The following is a 21,664-nucleotide window of genomic DNA, read 5'->3' as shown; positions in this document are numbered from 1 at the left end:
AACAGGGACACTGAAAGGATTTGTACCCAGGAGGACCCCACAGGATCCTGCCCAGTTTCAAACCTACTTAAATCAAAAAAAAAAAAAAAAAAAAATGGGAGTTCCCTTCTGGCGCAGCAGAAACCATAAGGTTGCAAGTTCGATCCTTGGCCTGGGTTGGGGTTTCGGTGTTGCTGTGAGCTGTGGTGTAGGTCGAAGACGAGGCTCTGATCTGGCGTTGCTATGGCTGTGACATATGCTAGCAGCAACAGCTCCGAATAGACCCCTAGCCTGGGAACCTCCATATGCTGTGGGTACAGCCCTAAAAAGACAAAAAAAAAAAAAAAATGCACAAAGCATAATTCATAAAAAGTACAGCCTAGTGAATTATCCCAAATGGTCATACCCCTGTAAATACCACCCACATCAAGAAATAGAACCTTCTGGGAGTTGCCGTCGTGGCTCAGTGGTTAACGAATCCGACTAGGAACCATGGGGTTGTGGGTTCGGTCCCTGCCCTTGCTCAGTGGGTTAAGGATCTGGCGTTGCCGTGAGCTGTGGTGTAGGTTGCAGATGCGGCTCAGATCCCGCCTTGCTGTGGCTCTGGCATAGGCCAGTGGCTACAGCTCCGATTCGACCCCTAGCCTGGGAACCTCCATATGCCGCAGGAGCAGCCCAAAGAAATAGCAAAAAGACCAAAAAAAAAAAAAGAAAAGAAAAGAAATAGAACCTTCTGGAGTTCCCTGGTGTCACTGCTGTGGCTTGGGTCAGTCTTACGGCATGGTTTCCATCCTTGGCCTGGGAACCTCTGCATGCTGTGCACGCAGCCAAGAAAAAAAAAAATAGAATTTTACCAGCACTCCAGAAATTCTCTTGCCTTCCCAAATATTGCCTCCTTCTCCTCCTCAAAGGGAATCACTATGTTTCTCACCATAGATTGATTTTGCCTTTTAATTTTATTTAATGGAATCATACAGTAGGCACCCTTTTGTGGCATGAAGACTTTGTAGTCAGGGCTGCTCTGTCCAAAGATGACAAGGACTGAGGATTCCATCAGGAGGAAGTGCAGCCCCCACCCTGCCCCCCAAATATGTAAGCACAGGAAGAACAGTCTATCATCTATCAGATAAGCATTGGGACTGTCCGATCCTGAAATTCTTCTATAAAATTATTCTATTCCTTGGTTAATTGGCTAAAGAGGTATATCCAACTACCCTTATATTAGTAACTTTTAGGGCACATTATAAAAGAAATTTCCATTTACTATTTTGAAAGTATATAATTCCAAGGGCAATTAGTTAATACCTAACAAAATTTTAAATGTTAATACTTTTGGCCAACAAACCCACTTCTAGAAATCCATCCTCCAGAAATACTTGCAACAACCCTGTACTGTGCCTCACTTCCCTCATTTCTAGAAAGGGATAATTGCTCTTCAGTGGATTGGTGTGAAGATTAAATTAGCGCGCCCGCTCCACGCCTCCTCCACTCCCCCACCGCGGCTTTCGCACAAACAATGCCTGGTACTTAACTGTTAACTCGCCTTTGTTTTAGTACATTAGGACTTTTTTTCAAAGACCAACTCTCAAATTGACTCCTACCAAGTACATTCCTCAGAGAAATGAAACTAGATTCGTGTTTGTCTAAGTGTGATCTCTGGGAAGCTTGTTAAAATTCGCCGAATTGAATAATCGCGGAAGCACCCGAATCCTGTGCTTTCAACAAATGTTCCAGATGCCTCACGTTTCAGGAAGTTCAGGCCGCCCTTGGCTGAAGGGCAGTGGAACCCGCCCGCCAGATGGCGGCGCTCTTTCCGAGCCGTCTTGCCTCTGGATCCCGGAAGGGCGGCTCTGTCAGCGCTGCGCTCGCCTCTCCCCTTCCGCTTCCGGTGACCCACCCACCCCCACCCCCCGCCCCACAGCCATGGCTGCCGCCGCTGCCGCCGGCCCTGGGGCGTCCCTGTCCCCAGACGAATTGCTTCCGAAAGGCGATGCCGAGAAGCCTGAGGACGAGCTCGAGGAGGAAGACGACGACGAGGTACTGAGCCCCGCGGGGCGGAGCGGGGAGAGAGGGTGCAGGCGGGAGGCGGGGGTGCGGGCTCCTCGTGCTGAGGGATGCGGGCGAAGGCGCGTCGAGGACTCTGGAGAAGTCCGAACAGAGGCGCCGCGGGGAGGCGGGGTGAGTCCCCGCTGGGGTCGAGGGACCCTAGCTCCGGGGGACCCGTGTGTCCTGGGGTCGAGGGGTAGTTGCAGCTGCTCGGCTTAGACCCCGCCTCCTCCACCACAGCTAGATGAGACCCTGTCGGAGAGACTGTGGGGTCTGACGGAGATGTTCCCGGAGAGGGTCCGGTCCGCGGCTGGAGCCACTTTTGATCTCTCCCTCTTCGTGGCTCAAAAAATGTACAGGTAAGGGACGAGGGCAGAGATATTGGGGTGTGCCTGGGGTGACGGAGGTGCCCTGAACAAACACAGGCTTTGGAAGCATCAGACCTGTGTCGGAGGCCAGCCCGCCACCTAGATTACTGAGTGACCTTGGACTGGTGCTACTTTAACCTTTTTTGGTTTTAATTTTCTTCTCTGTAAGCTGGGGATTCTTATCGGGCAGGGTCGTTTTGAGGATCATGTTAGATTATGTGAGACAATTAACGTGTAAGAGCATTGTGAGAACTTAGGAGAATGTTCAGACTGCTCTTACTAGATGTACATTCACCAGAAACGCTCTTCCTGTTTCTGGTAGGAGTATGGTGCAGGGTTGGGTAGAACACGCTTTGCATAAACACTGAGTGTGCAGTGTGAGAGGTTTGGTTACTGGTTCGTTCTTGATGAAGCTGTATTTGTCTTGCCACCATGCTCCTGCTCCCTCTGCAGGTTTTCTAGGGCAGCATTGTGGATTGGAACCACTTCCTTCATGATCCTGGTTCTTCCTGTCGTCTTTGAGACTGAGAAGTTGCAGATGGAGCAACAGCAGCAACTGCAGCAACGGCAGGTGAGCCCAAAACCTGGGCTTTTTGCCAGTAGTGGAGACACAAGTTTATTTCTCCAGCACTAGGGCAGTTACTTTGCTCTCCTAGGTACCCGACTGTGCCCTCAACAAGTATGATGAAAAATGAGATCCCTAGGTCTGTATAATACCTTATACCCCTCCCTTTCTTTTCCAGATACTTCTAGGGCCTAACACAGGGCTGTCAGGAGGAATGCCTGGGGCTCTACCATCACTTCCCGGAAAGATCTAGATTGTTACTGCCGTGTTTGACCTGTCTTGGTGGGAGAAATTTGAAAATTCAATAGTGTTTGAACTGCTGATTACTGGTTTTTTTTTTTTTTTTTTTTTAACTTTGGCACATTGATCCATCTAAACCTGGTGGGGAGACTTCCCATTGTCTTGTGGAGAGACTCCAAACTCGCAGCCATGCACTCCATGCTATCCTGACTTATTTTTTTCTGTCCTCACTCTGATAGCAAGCAGAGTGCAGCACTGCAGATGGTTACACCACCTCTGGCCATCCCACCCCTTTCCCTAAATTACTCTTGACCAAAAGATTCCTCACTATCCCATTGTGGGGTAGGAACTAATGACACTGGGAAGGGTGTACCCTGACCAGTAACAGCTATTTGGTTTTTTAAGAGTGGAATGCACACAATATAAAATACAAAATGCATTACAGCTGTCCTGTAACGCAGCCACTGTGAATTTCTACGTATGTTGGAGGGAGGGCTGGCAGCAGCTTCAACCACAAGATGGGGACTGTGGAGGACAAAGCAAGAGCTCATTTCCTCTGCATATTTTGGCTGTTAGATCTGTGTGTGTGTCTAAAAGAGAGGGGGGGAGAAAACTCAGTGCTCACTTTTTGTATTTAAATATTAAAATGATCCCAACCAAAAGTGTCTTCCAAGTGCTTGTGATACATACCTTGAAAGTACTCAGACCCTTTTCAAAGGGCAAAGAAAACTGCCCCTCACATTTCCTCTCACCTAAGCCGGCACCACTATTTAACAGCGATTGACCCCTTAGGCCCAAGTTAGTTAAATTCACAAGAACCTCTCAAGTCCCTTTCAGATGACCCACGAAGGATCGGGTCCATGTACTTGCAGAATTGTAAGGAATGACGTGTGTATTGATTTCTGGTCTGGGGATGGAAAGGTTGCAGATAAAACATTTGGGGTTTGTTCTTTCTAAGAGTTGACCCTTGAACAGCACAGGGGTTGGGGGACTAACCCTCTGCATAGTTAAGAGTTTGTGCATAACTTTGTTGTTGGCTCTTTGTGTCTTTGGCGCAACCAACCAGTTTGTGTTGTTTGTTTTTAAAAAACCCATGTCTAAGGGGACCCACAGAGCTCAGACCTGTGCCATTTGAGGACCAACTGTAGTTGCTGGTGAGCTATGCTAGTGAGTCCAACTGTAGCTCTGTCTTTGAGCTCTGTTGGTTTTTTTTCCCATTTAACATTTTTGTTGGCACTGTGCTACTAAGAGTACTATGACTTGTAATGTGGGTTGCTGAAACTACACTATGCAATTTAGGAGCTGGTAGTCTCAGTTTACAGAAGAGGAAAACAGTCACAGAAAGGCTAAGAGATCTTTACCAGGAGGCACAGAAAATGCCTGATCTGAATTCAAATGTGACTCAGCATCCTGCTGTGTACTTGGTGCTGTGGCCACGCAGGCCCTCTGTTGAGATACACAATCTTCCACCTGTTCCAGCCGTAGTCACTTGTCAGTAAATAAATGTGTAGTTAGAGGAAGATTATGGTTCTTCATATTGTGGAGCCTAGTTTTTATAAATTAAATTGAAAAACAGCTCAGGCTGTTTTGGAATCAAGTCCTACTTGGTGAATATTTTGATAGGTCTTTGAAGTGAGATTTGGCCAAAGCACACTATGTCCCTACAAGATGACTTATGACAGTAGTGAGTTCCTTCTAAAGCAGCATCATGCTAAAGTTCACTTTTACAGAATTCAATGAGATGAGGTTTATGTACAGAGTTCCATTTTTAATATTTGGTTAAACAAAATACATCTTTTGTAAACAAACCCAGCACAAGGCCAACAAAAAACGGGAATAAAAGCAAGAAAAACAAAAAGCCTAGGGGTGCCCCTTACTGGGCTTTAGGGTCAGGCCTGCCCCCTTCCTTAAAGGAAGTGGGGCTTTTTGCCCTCGGGCATCAGCATAGGTCCCTGTTCCTAAGCACCAGAATTGGATATGAACAGAGAAACCAGCCCTGAAATGTTTACGCGTCTTTGCATATCCCATTGGCTCATGGACCCCAAGTGCAGAGGGAGTCCTCTGAAGTGCCATTCGCACTGGCCCAAGCAGACGGGTGGAGAGGATGTTCCTCCTCCCCCCCCAGGAAATGGCTTACATCACTGACAGTGCCAGTGGACCCAAGGTCCTGCTTGTGACAATCAGCAAGGTTGGCTGTAACTTCTGGCTGGTGGTGGTTGGAATGTCATTGTGCAGGGGTAAAAAGCTCCCTGTGGTGCCAAGCAGGTCTGGTGTGGAAAATGGTGCAGAAGAGACTGCAGCCACTTGCTGAGGGGGTGTAATGCAGTAGCCGCTCGGTGGCCTGTTACTCAGCATAAAAAATGGCCTTGTTGGATTGAAGATACATGTGCAGAAAAAGTGCTGGTGTAAACATGCACTCCAGTCACAGTGGGGAGAAAGCCTCAGCTTCATCCCGTTAAGCTTGCTCAGGCTTGACATGCAAGCCCCAGGCTGGCTCTGCTGCCAGAGAGAAGTCTGGCCAGTGGGGCAGCTCTCAGACCTACCAAGGCCATTGATGTGTAAGGGCTGGCAGGTCATCCGTGCCTGCCCACCCGCCTTAACCACAACCACTGGTGACAGGCAGTGTGGCATGACACCTACTTCCCCCTCCTTGTCTTTTGTTTTCCAAAGTTGCAGGGAGAAAAGTGGCCTACAACTATTTAAAGAGGTAGGGGGCGGGTCCATTCTCAGTTGATCTGTAAAGGAAACTACAGAGATGACAAACCCAGGTCCTAAGCATGATGCACATATCCACCCAACTCGGGGGCTCTGCTTCCGGTCACTATAGTGACGCCAAGCCTAGGGCTAATACCAGTTCTAGTCGCCCCAAATCTCTGAAGGCTTATCTTCACAATACTTTCCTTGCCCAACTGTCTTGAACTAGTGGAATTTGATGTCGAAGACGGTCTTTTATTTTCCCTGATTTTGCCAGAGTGGGTCAGCTGGGAAAACTGCCCTTTCGTTTATCTCGTGCCCCTAAGCTAATGCAGTGAAGTGGCAGGGATGACGCTGGAGTGAAGCAGACAGGCCCGTGCCTGCTCCCACCTGGCTTTGGTCACATCCTCTTAGGTATCTAGCTCACCCTGTCATGCTAGAATATTGCAGGATTCAACCACCTGGCGTGGGATATTGGAGAACCTTCCATTATAAAACTTCAAGGATGGCCATAAACCACTCTTAAAGATGGGTAAGTGTGGCATTAAGGGTTAGAGAACGGAGTTCCCTTCGTATCTCAGCGGAAACAAATCCAACTAGGATGAGGTTTCGGGTTTCATCCCTGGCCTCACTCAGTGGGTTAAGGATCCGGCACTGCTGTGAGCTGTGGTGTGGGTCACAGACACAGCTTAGATCCTGCGTTGCTGTGGCTCTGGCACAGGCTGGCAGCTGTAGCTCTGATTGGACCCCTAGCCTGGGAACCTCCATATGCCACAAGTGCGGCCCTAAAAAGAAAAAAAGAAAAAGGGTTAGAGACAGTATGCAGTACTGCTGCCTCAGTTCTGGAGATGGTTTCCTGAGAGAGGCCTTTTTGCTCTGGGTCCTTCAAGCCAGTCACATGGGCTTTGCATGTACTGTGTCTTCAGACCCACTGGTTGCCAGGAAAGGGGAAGTGGAGGCAGCATCTCCAGGTGAGTCAGAGCAGCAGTGAACTCCAGCAGAGCTTCTGTCAAGTCCTCATAGAAATGGGGGAAATAAGCCAGGACCCACCTTTCTTTCTCCTCTCTTAAATAAAACAAAGGTCTTCCATCATAGCTTGCCCTAAGCACACAGAGCTCCTACGTTTCTTTCCCAGGAACAAGTAACGCTGGTTGGTTCTTGTAACAGTCCACACGTCTGTCCTATTGCACTGTCAAATCTGAGGGGGAAACCCAATGAGATGTTTGGGGAAGTGGCAAGAGCAGACCCACTGGAGAGGCCACAGCACATCACAGAGGATTCAGGGGGCTGAGGTGAGGGAAGCTTGGGCAGAACTGTGTTACACATCAGCCCTCCAACTCTGATGGGCCTCCACCTCTTCCGGTACCACCAGCAGGAGTTCACAGTTCTTTCCTCGCAAATGATGTTTTAGAAATTTCCTACAGGGGAAAAAAATGATAGATGAAAGAGAAAATGAAATGCTAGTAAAACTGCAAATACTAGTCTTGGAGCCACATGTTTGCCAGACAGTGACCTTGTTATTTATGCCCTCAGAGTCCTAAACACATTCTAGTAGGGATCTGTTCCTGGAGGAGTCCACGGGTGATTACCCCTCAATCTGTCCAGTTAAATTTCCAATCTAAAAATCATTATGGAAAAAAAAAAAGCTATAATGGAAAAAATAAAAATCATTATGTAAGATTAAAAAAAATTTTTTCCAATCTAGATTTTGTCCATCCTTGTATATTACTGCCAACAGCAGCCTGTTCTGTGAGAAATAAAGCCCAAAGTACTCTAAAGTAAAGGACTTTTAATAGTGAGGGGAAAAAAAAAAGAGGAAGAAGAAAAAGAAACCCTTAACCTGGGAACCTCCATATGCTGCGGGTGCGGCCCTAGAAAAGACAAAAAAAAAAAAAAAGAAAAGGTTTCTTCTTTGGTCCCAAGGAAGTTTAGTCCTCTCTGGCCCAAATGTTCAGCTTCCCTTCTGGACTGGCAGCTATCCTTCACAGTTGTCTGCGTCAGAAAATGTTCCAGTGCCACTCCCACCAGACTAGAAGCCAGCATCACAGGTGCTGGGACTCCTCATCCAAAGGGATGTCACCTCCTTACCAGCCATCCAAGATTCAGGTCTCTTACATATGAAACCCTGTGATTCCAAGTAACAGCAGGAGGTAGTTACTTCATCTCCTTTGTCAAATAACCAAGGATAAGCTCAACTTGCCACCACACCAGCCACATGGGTACCTGAGCTCGCTTTCGCCTCCAATCCATTCAGGCATCTTCAGTTTGGAGTCAAGGTTGTAGTAGGCACCTCCTACCTCTCGAACACAGATCCAGTGCTGCCTTTTGAGAGGCAACTTCAGAGGACCCCAGCACAGGCTGGAGGGCAGGTTCATGATGAAGCCCATGACGTTAGTGAGAGCAATGGCACCGACATCCCTGCAGAAGAGAAAACAGCATCAAGCTCAAAGCAGGCAACTCTCCCCAGGATTCCCTGGTTCTGACAACACACGGGCCACCTCCCCAGCTGAGTAGCACTTCTCATCAAGCCAAGCCTGGTTCAATTACCTGCGCTTGTCCCACCAAACAGCTTCATAGCCTTTGGTTTGAAGTGCTGCCATAATGACGTTCACATCGTAGTTCCCATTTCCCAGCATGCTCTTCTTGTGGGGGGTCACCATGGTGTTTGGAGACAACCTACAGGTGCGAAAGGAGGAAAGCGGACTTGCTGGTCTGCCTCACCCCTCCTGGCCCTGCAATAGCAGGGGCAGAAGAGCCCTTTACACCACTGCCCCTGGAAGCTCATTTCCTCCCATTCAAGTAAATGTAGCCAGTCTGTACCAAAATACTTTGTAGTCTGGGCTCCTGCTATCCTAGGAATTATTCACCTTTTTATGCAAGATAATAATTCAGTAGTGCTGGGGCCTATCTGCCTGCCATTTAGAAAGTGTGTCTACAGTGAATTCAATGGATACACAGAATGTTCCACCAAGAAGTCTCATTTGTGAAATCCCCAGCTTTCCCATTTCTGCAGTCTTCTTCCTTGCTGATCTTCCTGCCTTGGTACAGCTTTTATTTTTTTTTTTATTTAACATTAGAAAAGAGTATTTGATATTCTAATTTGCATGGATAGTATCTGTTGTTAACTCTATTTTTTACAGTTTAAATGCTTTCTATTTAAGGTTTGCATACTTAGTAATAACTAATCATTAAATACTCAAAGGCCATGGTGAGTTCCCGTCATGGCTCAGCAGTTCAATGAACCCAACTAGCATCCATGAGGTTGCAGGTTTGATCCCTGGCCTCGCTCAGGGGGTTAAGGATCTGGCACTGCCATGAGCTGTGGTGTAGGTCACAGACACAGCTCGGATCCCATGTTGCTGAGGCTGTAGTGTAGGCCGGGGGCTACAGCTCCAATTCGACCCCTAGCCTTGGAACCTCCATGTGCCATGGGTGTGGCCCTAAAAAGACAAAAAAAAAAAAAAAAAAAAAACCTCAAAGGCCTGCCTGCAGGAGCCCAGACAGGTCACATAAATGTATGAACCAGGGCCACACAGGAGACAATACAAAGTACTAAGGCTCATATTAAACTGGAATGCATGACCCGCCTAAAGTCTTCCAAATATACATGCGTGTAAAATACACAAATGGAAAAAAATTTTTGTGCCAGATAAACAAATCTCAACTGCAGTCTGGTTTGCCCACCGGCTTTAGGCCATTCTTGGCCAGCCTCTTTAGCCCCTCTTCCAGCTCAAGACAAGGTCAATTCTGAAGGCATTTCCAATCCTCTTAATTCACTTTCCTAGGCTGCTCAGGCCAAGACCTGAGGAAAGGCCATCATGAAGGAAGGGACAGCATGCCTTTCGCCTTTGTGTGAAGGGGAGGACAGGCAATGTTGTGAGTTCCTCAGGAATAAAAGCGGAGAGCAGACATCTAGGAGGTTGCTAAAGGCCTTCTCCAGACGAGAATCGGGTCTTTAGGACAATTCTGAAAACTTAAATCTCATCCTCTATACACAGTAACCATACTGATGTTTTTCCAGCATAAAACATACACTTGCCACTGCTTAAACCCTCCAATGGCTCCCAAAACACTTAAGTACAATCAAAACTACTTCCTCTGGCCTGCGGACCTCGTCGCTACCTCTTAGCACAGGGACCTTCTCTGCTACCTGAACACAAAACTCTTTCTCAGGTGAGGGACTCCACACTGGTTCCACTATGTGGAAGGCTCGCCTACACCTTCACTCGGTTGGCTCCTCCTTATCTGGGTCTCAAGTGTTCCTGCCCTAGAGGTGTTTTCTGACCACCCAACCTTAAGTTTCTCCCAGTCATTTCCTCGCACATCCACTTGCTTTAATTTAATTACAGCCTGTGTAACTACTGGACATTTTCTCACTTGTCTGTTTCTCCGCACTAGAATGACAGCAAGGCCTTCTCTAGCCATCACCAGACCTCAGAGAATGCCTGGCACATGACAGGTGCTCCAGGGATGTTTGCTGAAATGTTCCCCATGTTTATCTTTCCCTGTAAATATTAGTAGATCTTTCAAATAAGAAGGGCTGATGTGCTGGCCTCCGGAGTTTGGCAAAGAAGAGGCTCTGAGGACATTAAACTCCACTCCACAACCAAACTTTGTTTTACCTGTAAAAATAACTACCATTTAGTGAAAATTTTGCCACACCCAATGACAGATGCTTTCATATATGTATCTCACTTAACCCTCACAATAAACTTACGAGTTATTTCCATTTTATAGGTTTAGAAACTGAAGTTTGGTGATTTAAAATGACTAGCCCACAATCACTTACCTTACAAGTGACAAAACTAGTGTTCAAACTCGGGTTTGTCTGAATCCCAAGTTCTGCTTCCTGTCTTATGGCAAGGACTAAAGATCGGTGGTGGTGGCAGGCTGACAAACGGAAAGGCCAGCTGACTCTCTTGGCCTGGGCCTAAAATGGGGCTTCACAGGACAAAGGCTCTCAGTGGGCCCTTGGACACTTGGACTAAATGAGAACGTATGTGAAAGAAAGCCTATCTCAAGATACATCAAGTTCCCTTCCCTTCAATTATTCAATAGCCTCTTAATACCTTCAGTGACGTCTTTAGATGCATGGAGATTCCAGCAATGAAACTGCCAAGTTTTCCAACTCTTTCACCAGCTAACCCCCCATGAGGCCTGAACTTTAATGCTGTGCATTCTTTCCCAAGTGTGCTTCCAGAGGATCACAGAGGCATTCAAAACAGTAATAGCTGAACCAATCAAGTAAAAACATTTCCTCCAGGATTGCCTGACGCCCCTATTATGCTAATATTTACCTTGGGTCTCGAGGAGGTGGGGTATAAAAGGTTTCAGTTCCCAAATATGTTTGACCACACACACATTTTTTTTTTCTGAGGTGCACGTTCCAAGTGCCTCTTCTGTCCTATATCTTCTACCTCAGATTCAAAGCTTTGCCTGTCTATTCCCACTATTTTCCCCCTAACTGCAGGCCCCTTACCTCACAACTGGGTTTTTGAATCTGGTTCCTAAACTGATCTTCTTGCCTCCAAAAGCTCCTTCCACCTATTCAGCCTAGATGTTCCTGCCACATTCACCAAGGTATCAGTACATTTTATTTAATTAATTTATTTACTTATTTGGCCATGTCCACGGCATGTAGAAGTTCCTAGGCCAGGGAGCGAACCTGCATCACAGCAGCAACCCGAGCCTCTGCAGTGAGAACACCAGATCTTTAACCCACTGCTCCACAAGAGGATTTCTCATTTCACTCATTTATCTAAGAACTGCCAATGCAGCCAGTTGCCTGGTTGGCCAACTCCAACCCTTCCAGCCCCACCTGACCTGCTGGTTCCCTTAGAGTACTTCAGGCACCATGACCATGACCTCTCTTCTTTTATCCGGTTTCCTTTTCCAGGCTAAATTCTAAAGCTTCTTCAAGCTCAATCTAACATCCTACCTCTTCCATGGACCCTTTCCTGGCTCTAGTGTAATAGAAAAAGGAAGGCGATCAGGAGGACCATCCACATCTGAGTTCACATTCAAGCAGCATCAATACCAATTTTGACATTTAATCTCCATGCCTGTTAACTTCTCTGTAAAAATGAGAATGATCCCTATCTTATAGGACTATTGAAAAATTCAGTATACATATACACAATGGAATATTACTCAGCCATTAAAAGGAAAGAAATAACAGCATCTTTAGCAACATGGATGGACCTAGAAATTACCACACTAATCAGACTAATCTCAAACAATGAGACACCAACATCAAATGCTATCACTTACATGCGGAATCTGAAAAAAGGACACAATGAACTTCTCTGCAGAACAGATACTGACTCACAGACTTTGAAAAACGTATGGGTTCCAAAGGGGACAGATTGGGGGATGGGCAGATGCGCTGGGGGTTTGGGATGGAAATGCGATAAAATTGGGTTGTGATGGTCACTATACAACTATAAATGTAAAAAATTCACTGATATATATATATATATATACACATAACCTAACAGTAAATTCCCAAAGAAAAGAGGATGACTCATCTACTCTGTGTCTCTAACAGCTGGGCAGTGGCACCTGAACAGCCATGTATCTGCCGACAGCTGGGCACTGGTAACTGAACAACCGGGTATTTGCCAACCAATCAATAACAGAAATGCTACGAATGACTTCCATCTCACTCCTAGAGGAGTGGTCGTTTGCATTAGTGGGGTCCATCCAGTGAGCCCACAACATCAGTAGTTATTTTTACAATAATCAAGGGCCCACTGTGTTAGCCACTTTTATGAGCTTTATCACTTAATGCAACAGTCTTGAGAAGTTAGCCCCACAGTGTAAATAAGGTACAAAGAGGTCATGGTGACTTGTACAGTTTTCTACAGCCAGTGAGTGGCAGGGCTAGGATTCAACCTCTAAACTGAAGCCTACACTGAACAGTTTCCTGGAGATGTCAACACGCTGATCCCACTGAATTCCATGGGAGCTTGTTCTGTCCCAATGGAATGTTTTCTTGAGACTCCTCAGCAACCTCCTATTCAAGACTGTCTTAATTCTTTTCTTTTCTTTGTATTTTCTAGGGCCGCACCCGCAACACATGGAGGTTCCCAGGCTAGGCGTCCAATTGGAGCTGTAGCCGCCGGCCTACACCAGAGCCGCAGCAACGCCAGATCCAAGCTGAGTCTGCGACCTAAGCCACAGCTCACGGCAACACCGATCCTTAACCCACTGAGCAAGGCCAGGGATCAAACATGCAACCTCACGGTTCCTAGGTGGATTCGTTAACCACTGTGCCACGATGGGAACTCCAGTCTTAATTATTTTCGTAGAAATTCTGGACTATACACAAGCCTCTCATTTTTGTACCCAGAGGCAGAGGTTAGAGCCATGGGGTGTGAACTCTTCTTATAGTTTGATCTCTTCTCCAATTTCACTTGTTGATCCTTTTCAAACCAATGACCTCTGTGCTATCACTGTCTTCAAATCCGGGACCAAGCTTGTCACACCTGACTCCTCTCCTCCCTGTTCCTGTGTTGCTGCCCAAGTCATTAGCTCAGAACTTTCTAAATTCCTATTCCAACCATGAGTCATCTCATATCCACAACTGCACTGAAACTCCACCCTGCTTTTGTATTTTTTCTATCTGGCTAAAATTCAACTGCTAGGATGAACTTCCTCTCAACAAATGGCATTAATCAAAAAGTTCGTCCCATTGCTGGTATTCATTAGCCACATCTTCAAAAAAGGGATAGAACTTTGGATCTGGGAATTTTAAATTATCTAGTTAACATTACCACCAGTACTACTCTTCTTTCTGTTAAGACCCAAACAGATTATCTTTTCCCCTTTAAATTGCTCTAAATTCCATGGTTCTAATTCACTTATGTCTAGTCTCAAGGCCTGGTCAATATACAGCTTGGAGATGTACTTCTCAGGGGCTGAGTCTTGTTCAACTTGTTTTCTTTACAGTGCCAAGCAGTGCCTGGCACACTACAGGCAGCTAGTAAATGTTTGTTTAAAACATTCCATTTTCTCTCCCTCGCCTCTTCTCCCTTTGTTTTTCCTCTGATCTTTTCACACTCCTTTGTTTCTATTTATCCACACAGAATCTTCCCACACTAAATACTCCATACAGAACTGCACCTCTGGAGTGGGGACAGTATATTCTCATATGTACTGGTCTGCTATTGCTTTGAGGTGGATCTTTACATTACCTATCAAGGTAACTGGGGAATGTAGTACAACCTGCTAAAGCTTTAAAAGCCAGGAATAGAACTCTGGTTCCATGTGAATGTCCAGCAAATGTTTAGCATTCTTTCACTCAGGAAAAACACAGCTGAAAGAGTCCTGCGATGATCCATAAACAGCTTATAATCAGAGTCCACCATCTTCAGACCCAGGCCCAACTTACTAGCTGGGTGAAGGGCTACTGATGATCTAATTGCTCCAACATGCCTTCCCGATACTCAGGGATAGAAGAGTAGTTAGGAGAGCAGGCCCTCAAGTCACAAAGCTTGGGTCCAAATCCTGCAATTACTAGCTCTGTGGGCTCTCTGTGCCATGATTCTCTCATCTGGAAAAATGAGAAATCACAGCATCTACCTTATAGGATTGGGCGTCAGAGCAAGTTAACACAAGGAAAGCACTCAGAACAGTGCTCTGCACCGAGTGAATTTCATCTGGTTCGTGATCATCATCCCATCAGATCAGGGCCATGTTTATAAGATGAAAAGCTTCTGAATGGACACACAGAATCTTGGAACTGACATTTACTAATGAGTGAAACTTGGCAAATTGCTTATACTGAATCCTAGTTTCCTGGGGTCACTATTGATAAGGTTGTTGCAAGACTTACAGAGAGTACAAAGTACCAAGCACATTCACTACTCACTGCGAGTCCTCTTCTTCTCCCTAGTCTTTGATTACGAAGTAATTTACAAATATCCAATTAGGAGTAGAAGATATATTAATGGCTGGCCACAGGAAGTGATCCAATGGAGTGGCCTCCTTTCTACTTTCAGTTACATGACTAAGTGATCTAAGACCAATCATCTCACCTTCCAGGGCTCTATTTCCTGAAAAGAGTTAACTCCTCCTGCCAGATAATGGCCATGAGGCAAAGGACACATCTGCCCGGCTAAGGCATTACTATGGTTATCACTGGCACTGGAAAATAATCACCTTCATTAGAATTTTGTCAGCACGCTGGGGTTAAGAAAGGCCTATGAGAGTTCCCGTTGTGGCTCAGTGGTTAACGAACCTGACTACCATCCATGAGGATGTGGGTTTGATCCCTGGCCTCGCTCAGTGGGCTAAGGATCCGCTGTTCTTGTGAGCTGTGGTGTAGGTTGGCAGCTGTAGCTCCGATTCGACCCCTAGCCTGGGAACCTCCATATATGCCTTGAGTGAGGCCCTAAAAAGACAAAAGGTGCGCTCGCGCGCGCACGCGTACACACACACACACACACACACAAACACACACACAAAGAAAGGGCCTATGGTTCTCTTTGGGTAAACGGCCCACACCTATGCTTCATAAATCACCCCAAATAGGTTGTTTCCAGCTATAATTCAGGCCCATCTGGTGCAATAATTTCATCTCTGGAGTCAGAGAAGGGTCTTCTGGAACTGCCAGAAGAAATCTTGAGCTTTCTTTGCACTGAGAATTGAGCAGGGTAACTCTCTATAAGCTGGAGTGGTGAGACAGGCTCACTGCCAAAGTTGCTATGGACTGCAGACGTGCTGCTGTGTTCATCCAGACACTGCAGAACCATTTCTCAAACCCTTTGATAGAAGAATTTTAGAACATCAAAGCTGAGAGAAAAGAGCTGAACTTCCATCAACCTGCCCAGGAACATTTGGCAAAGTGGCTAAGAAAGGCCATCAAGAATGAAGTAGAAAGGGGTGAGAACCTAGAGTCAGCTTCAAAACACAGCTTTGCTACTTAGAAGCTATTTGGACAAATTACCTGACCTTTCTTTCTGTTTATCAGTAAAATAGAGACAGTAAATTGACTATTAGAAGGACTACACAAAACTGTATGAAAAGCAGCAAGGACAGCATGTGGCCTCATAGGGAAGCTGAGCATTGTGTATACTTTCTTACGGACCCCTCAATATTCCAACTCTGGTGACAGGTGTATGTATATTGTCCTCCTTCTAGACTCTAAACTCTATTAAGTTTAGAGGCATGACTTGAGAAGCATTAATAGCATAGTGATCAAAAGCACAGCAACAACACACCTGAATTCAAGCTTGGCTCCATCTCTTGTTATGTTACCTTGGGCAAATGACTGAACTACTCTGAGCTCCGTCTTTGTGCGTTAAATGGAAACAACACATTCCAACAGACTGTAGAGAGGATCCCTTGCAATAACAACTGAGGCTCTCAGCACTGGGCCTAGCCCATGGTAAGTGCTCAATATATATGGTAATGAGTCTCTTTCCCATTCCTGTGACCCTTATACCTGCTAACAACAGCTACCTAATAATGCCTGTTGGTTTGAAGGTTTATGCAGCAGAGACATTACCCCACAAACAGAAATTCGGAAACAGCAAAAATAAATAAATAAATAAAATAAAAAGGTATAAAGATGCCAGAAAGAAAGGGTCCCCTACCTCTGGAAAATCTCTTGCAGCGTTTCCCGGGTGAAGGCATTGCTGTCCTGGAAGACGTTATTGAGGGCATGCAGAGCACAAAGCTCCCTGCGCTGTTTCTCATGGTAGATTTGTGGGGGTGCTGCCTGGGGCAGCTCCAATGATTCAGATTTGGCCTTGTCTCCTTTCCATGGCACGCAACTCATGTTTTTTGTTTTAAGTTCCAGAGAGGGCTAAAAACACCCTACCCTTCCCTCCTGAGGAGGAATATAAGCTTCTCAGTCTTTTCAGAATTCCTGAGGTCCACCTTAGTTTCTGGTGTCCATGATTTATGCCTTGTCACGGAGAGAAAAGGTTGGAATCAAAAGGAAAAATAATTTCCCTCTCTCTCTTCTCAATAGAAAGGTAAGGTTTAGTGTATTTCGCCACCGCTGTCAAAGTGCAGAAGTTTTAGAAATTCATATAAAACCTAAGTCCTTGTTTCCCCTCTTCTACCTTCCTCTTCCACCCCCTCCAAAAACCCTACAATTTTCTTGCTGTATTTTCCTTTCTGCAAATGCCAACCAGGCCTCAAGGCAGGAGGACCGAACGGAATCGGTCACATCGCTCCTTTTCTTCCATTTCTTTCGAACCACAACGCCACTGACTCAGGAGACAAGGCCTAGGTGGTGGATAAAACGCAGATTTCGAGCAGCTAGCGAGGGCCGGCCAGAGTGGGATCGCGGGCCGTGCTGGGGTCTCGGGGGAGGTTCTCCATCCCCTCGGGCGCGGTGGGGCCCCAAGGGGCCGAGGCGGGCGCAGCTCCCCCGGCAAGTGCGGATTCTCGCCCTCTCGGCGCAGCCCTACGAGGAGACAACTCCTGTCAGCTCCGGCAGTCCGGCCGGCCGCCGCGGGGGACCGGGTGGCGCGGGTAAGCGGCGCGGCGAGTCTGGTCCCAGCCCTAGGGAAGGTCCTGCGCAGCGACTGGCAGGCCCGCGAGGGGTGGGGCCAGACAATACGCCTCGCCCTGGGGGCCCGGGCCCACCCAGCTCGCCGCCCCCACCCCAACCTCCCCGCCCATCACGTGAGTGCAAGCCGAGGCGCCTTCCCACCGGTCCCCTAGCCCCGGCCCTAGCCCGGTCCCCCGCGCCACCCGGACAGCTTGAGAACGCACTGCCGGTTGCCCCCCTCACCGCTGCAGGCCGCCACCTGGAGCTGCGGGCCACCACCTGGGCCGCGTGCGGGCGGGCGCGCGCACCTGAGCCCGACGTCAGCGGCCCCCGCCCGGCGCGTGCTCCGGAAACGCCCTCCTTCGCCGTCCCTGCTCCCGCCCCGCCGCAGCGTCACGTCTGACGTCAGCCTGACGTCAGCGGCGCGGGCTTTGGAGCTGTGGCCGCCAGGTGTTTGGTGGGAGCGGGCAGCGTTGGCCACCCTAGGGGTGCGAGATTGGGAGCCCAGCAGCGGTTGTGGCAGCGGCAGGGGCAGCGACGTCGGCTCGCTGCAGGTAGGGCTGATGCCCGGTTCCTTGGCTCTGTTCCTTCCGGGACTGGGCAGGCCGTGCGGCCGGCGGGAGTCCCGCCCCGATGTCTGTCCCGCCCCTCGCCTCCTTTTCCCTCCCCTTCTCTCCCTCGGGCGTCGGCTCCGTTCCGGGGCGGTGACCGGGCCAGCGGCTGCACGTCAAGGTTCTCCTCACCCCTCCCCTCTCCCTGACTAGGCTTCTTGGGCCCAGTGCTTTCGTGAACCTGGGCTAGCTGCTCCTGCACTGACCGTTTTATGCTTGTCTAGCACGTCGTTCCCCCAGGTGATTTCAAAGTACCTTGTTGACGCGGTCGGGCGCAAATTCTCTTGGTTTAGTGGGCCCGACCGCCTTCACTTTCCAGGAGCTCTCTGGGTAAGTGCCTCTTCGGGAGTCACGTTTCTAGTGGACTAGAGAGTCGTTTCAGCTCCTTGGTGTCATATTTCGGCGTCTTACTCACTGACCACTGTCCTCTCACCTTCTGCTCTGGTCTCACCGTGGCGGCCATAGAGCTTTCCTCTTTTCTCAGGGCCTAAGTGCATTGTGTGTGTCAGGAAGATGAACTCAGTCCTGCATGGATTTTTTTTTTTTTTTTTTTTAACCCAAAGACATGTGGAAGGCATCGGCGAATATTCATCATCCACTGTAGTTGCTCTCCTTTTGGATTTTTGTTCAGGAAGTTGGAAAAACAATAAAAGAAAAGGTCACACTTAACAATTCAGTCATTTCTTTAACCCTACTTCAACACGACTCAACACTGTTAAAAGACAATTGAAAATCTAGTTGGCTAGATTTCAAAATTCAACTGAAAATCTAGTTGGCTTTATTAAACAATTTATAAATCAGGCAGCATCCTATCTAGTAAATAGAAAGGCAATCCGAGAAGCAGTACGAAATAGGAGATTTTTAATAGACAGAAGAAAGTGGATTGTATCGCGGTAGGTCATATTCCCTTTTAGAAAGGCAAGGGGTCTTATCAGGCCGATTACCCCAATAGTGTTGTTCAGGAAATTAGAGACTGATTGTTTAAGTTTCTACTCCTGGTAGAGGCTGAAAATGCAATTAGGTTTAAGTGTTAAATCTTGGTGGGGCTTAATTTTGGGCCTCTTTTTAACACCATTACTCAGCACGAAATTATCACTTAACACCCTTGGCTTGAGTGCCTACCACGAGGTTGGGAGTCCTGAGCCCTGGTCCAAACAACTTTCGAATTACCTTAAATTTTTACAATGTGTAAGCCACCTAAGGTTTACAGTTATATTTGCTTGAGATTTGTAATTGAGGCTTGCAAACATTGCTTTAAGTAGTTTAACTTGCCTGAGGTCACACAACTAGTAGGATTTGAACCTTGGTTTTTACCTGTCTTCAGAAAGAGGATGTAAAGATGGTAAGGAATTCCCTCTCTAAAATGTGACTTCGGATCTCTGTTCAATTCAAAAGCACCTTCACTGAGAATATTTTTTTTCTGGGCAAAGCCCTCAAGTGAGAAAGGCATTTTTTTTTTTAGTCTATCATCACGTGTAAACATATCCCGAACTTGAATTCTTTCTGGAAGAGCCAGTAGGTAAGATGCTAAATATCAACATTATTCTAGATTATAATGCCATGATATTTGGCTCTTCTGCCACATTGAGATTTTAATATTTTTATCTCTTTCATGGAGACATATGTAGAATAGTGGTGAGCAATTTCGCCAGAAAATTGAACTATTATCAAGACCTTTGGAGTTGGATGACTTCTGTCCCAGATTCCCAGCTGTGTTTGTACAGATAAGATTTGATTGTAGTTGCACACAGGAACAAGAAGAGGTTGCCTCTTAACCCTCAATTGGATGCTTGAAAACTGAAGGTCTTGCTTGCTGTCTGGGACAAGTAGCCATGGCCAGCGTTATTAGAGTTTGACTAGTACCTAATTTCATCAAGCTTTTCGGTCTTTTGAAACAGGAATTCCAAGACGCTAAAACTTGTTTTGATAGTGGTTTGAATTGGGGTTTTCCACAGCTGACGGCACTGGAAGAATCATCCATAGGAAATTACCTTAACAGATGCTAGATCTTGGCCTTACAGTTCTCAAATGTGGTCAGGTGCTTTTGGCTTCTATTTGAGCTGGCTTCCTCATTTTGGTCGTGTAATTGCTCTCTCCGCAGAGTCAGTGAATGGAGAATTCTCCCTAAGGTCAGCGTTTAATTGATTGCCTCGCTCGGGCTGCTATAGTATTCCAGGCATCGATCCTACTATTAAAATTTCCTGGAGATTGCCAGGATGTCGAATATCAGCCTTCACAAGCTGCCTCGAGTCACGGAATTGAGTGGGAGGTGCCTTGCTCAGTTTACTATCTCCGTGGGCGGTGGCCCGAGGCGCGGGACTCATCGAACGACTGGATTGGGCCTTTCTCCTGTCTATCATAGGCAGGCTCTCCGCCCTCGACTGTTTTGCCAGCAAGATTTGGAAGCTGAGTACCGCCACTGGAAACCTGGAGAGTGATGGGCGGTGAGGGCAAACGTTGTGTGTGTTTCTCTTCTCATTGGATGGCTGCTCTGTCAGTCGTACTGTGCTGTACTCCCATTGGCGGGAATGCTCCAGGTAGGTAGCGTGGACACGATGCTGCCCCCTCCCAAGCTGCGATCAAAGCGCGTGACGTCTCAGACATTTGTTGTTGGGGTTTGGGCCTCATTAATTATTCATTAGATACTTGAAAGCGCTGCAGCGATTGGTGGCTGAGTGGCCCGGTCGATTGTTTCTTAGCTAGAGATACGTCTCATCCTCTACTGGCTGAAGAAGTTTCGCATAAATTATTCTGATAAGGTTAGGGGCGGGGTCTCGCATGTATTAGGCAAATGAGCTGCGATGGGAGGGGAGGCCGACTACGAATTAGCCTAAGTTATTAAAGATGGCGGCGGAGCGGAGTCGCTCCCCGATGGACTCGCCGGTCCCGGCCTCTATGTTCGCCCCCGAGCCTAGCTCTCCAGGGGCGGCCAAGGCCGCGGCGGCGGCTGCCCGGCTCCACGGCGGCTTCGACTCGGACTGCAGCGAGGACGGCGAGGCGCTCAACGGCGAACCGGAGCTAGACCTCACTAGCAAGGTAGGCCCGGGCGCCGGCGCCGGCGTTGAGGGGACGGGGCGCTGAGGGGACGGGGCGGCGGGGCCGAGCAGTCTCCTGGGCGACGGCGGGGGCGGGAGGGGCCGAACCCGCCCACCTGTGTGTGCGGGAGGCGCGGCGGCCTTCCGGGAGAGGGGCGGCCCCGGCGGCCCTCCGCCCTCCTTTTCGGCCCCGGCGGCGCCCACCTGGCCTCCCACCGTCCAGCTCCCGCCGAGACCGCAACCCCTCGGCTCCGCCACGTGGAACGCGGGCGCCCGACGCCGGCAGTGACCCGCGCAGTCGCCGTCCCCGCGCGGTGCCGCCTCCCCGCCGCCTCGAGAGTGGCCCTCTCTGTGGACTTTCCACGGCAGCCGAGGGTCGGAGGTGGCTGGGGCAGGGCGAGCGGAGGCGCAGGAGGATCAGGTCGTCCGACGGGGAGCAGGGAGGCAGCGGCATCTCTTGCTGACAGCATTCGGTAGTCGCTCCGTCTGGCAGACAGATGTCCGGAGAATGTCTCCTTTACAAATCCACCCGAAACAAAAGTGAAAGATAGTCATGACCCATCATCACGCCATCCTGGGAGTGGACCCTTATCTTGTACGAGTGGAATAATGAAGGACGT

General features: G+C 48.0%; 3 protein-coding genes across 13 annotated transcripts in view; 2 read left to right on the top strand and 1 right to left on the bottom strand.

Annotated features, from left to right (window-relative positions):
- On the top strand, positions 118-3,871 carry TOMM22 (translocase of outer mitochondrial membrane 22). Its single transcript, XM_003126016.6, has 4 exons — positions 118-2,016; positions 2,266-2,384; positions 2,847-2,964; positions 3,137-3,871. The coding sequence occupies exons 1-4, from the start codon at positions 1,705-1,707 to the stop codon at positions 3,209-3,211; spliced, it is 624 nt and encodes a 207-aa protein (XP_003126064.4). The 5' UTR covers positions 118-1,704; the 3' UTR covers positions 3,212-3,871.
- Positions 3,310-18,053, bottom strand: JOSD1 (Josephin domain containing 1). Of its 3 annotated transcripts, none has more exons than XM_013988199.2 (5): positions 17,642-18,053; positions 16,491-17,311; positions 8,440-8,568; positions 8,116-8,310; positions 3,310-7,310 (listed from the first exon to the last, which is right to left on the bottom strand). In XM_013988199.2, the coding sequence occupies exons 2-5, from the start codon at positions 16,673-16,675 to the stop codon at positions 7,211-7,213; spliced, it is 609 nt and encodes a 202-aa protein (XP_013843653.1). In that variant the 5' UTR covers positions 16,676-17,311; positions 17,642-18,053; the 3' UTR covers positions 3,310-7,210. The 3 variants fall into 3 exon arrangements, with proteins under 3 accessions (XP_013843653.1, XP_020947145.1, XP_020947144.1); XM_021091486.1 differs by having other exon boundaries at positions 17,707-17,786; XM_021091485.1 differs by having other exon boundaries at positions 17,658-17,757.
- The window catches only part of GTPBP1 (GTP binding protein 1), a 27,864-nt gene continuing 23,992 nt past the window's right edge, over positions 17,793-21,664 (top strand). Inside the window, exons 1-3 of one of the 9 annotated variants that reach the window (XM_013988196.2) lie at positions 17,794-17,952; positions 20,111-20,138; positions 20,372-21,045. In XM_013988196.2, coding sequence (XP_013843650.2) covers positions 20,854-21,045 — 192 coding nt within the window. In that variant the 5' untranslated portion in view covers positions 17,794-17,952; positions 20,111-20,138; positions 20,372-20,853. Of the gene's footprint in view, positions 21,046-21,664 lie in introns of all 9 variants that reach the window. The other 8 variants (XM_021091481.1, XR_002343894.1, XM_021091484.1 and 5 more) reach the window with 8 other exon arrangements.

Source organism: Sus scrofa, chromosome 5 (assembly GCF_000003025.6).
Source record: "Sus scrofa isolate TJ Tabasco breed Duroc chromosome 5, Sscrofa11.1, whole genome shotgun sequence".
NCBI lineage: Eukaryota > Metazoa > Chordata > Mammalia > Artiodactyla > Suidae > Sus > Sus scrofa.
The sequence above is the reverse complement of the archived record's forward strand: the minus strand, read 5'-3'. Positions and strand labels throughout refer to the sequence as shown.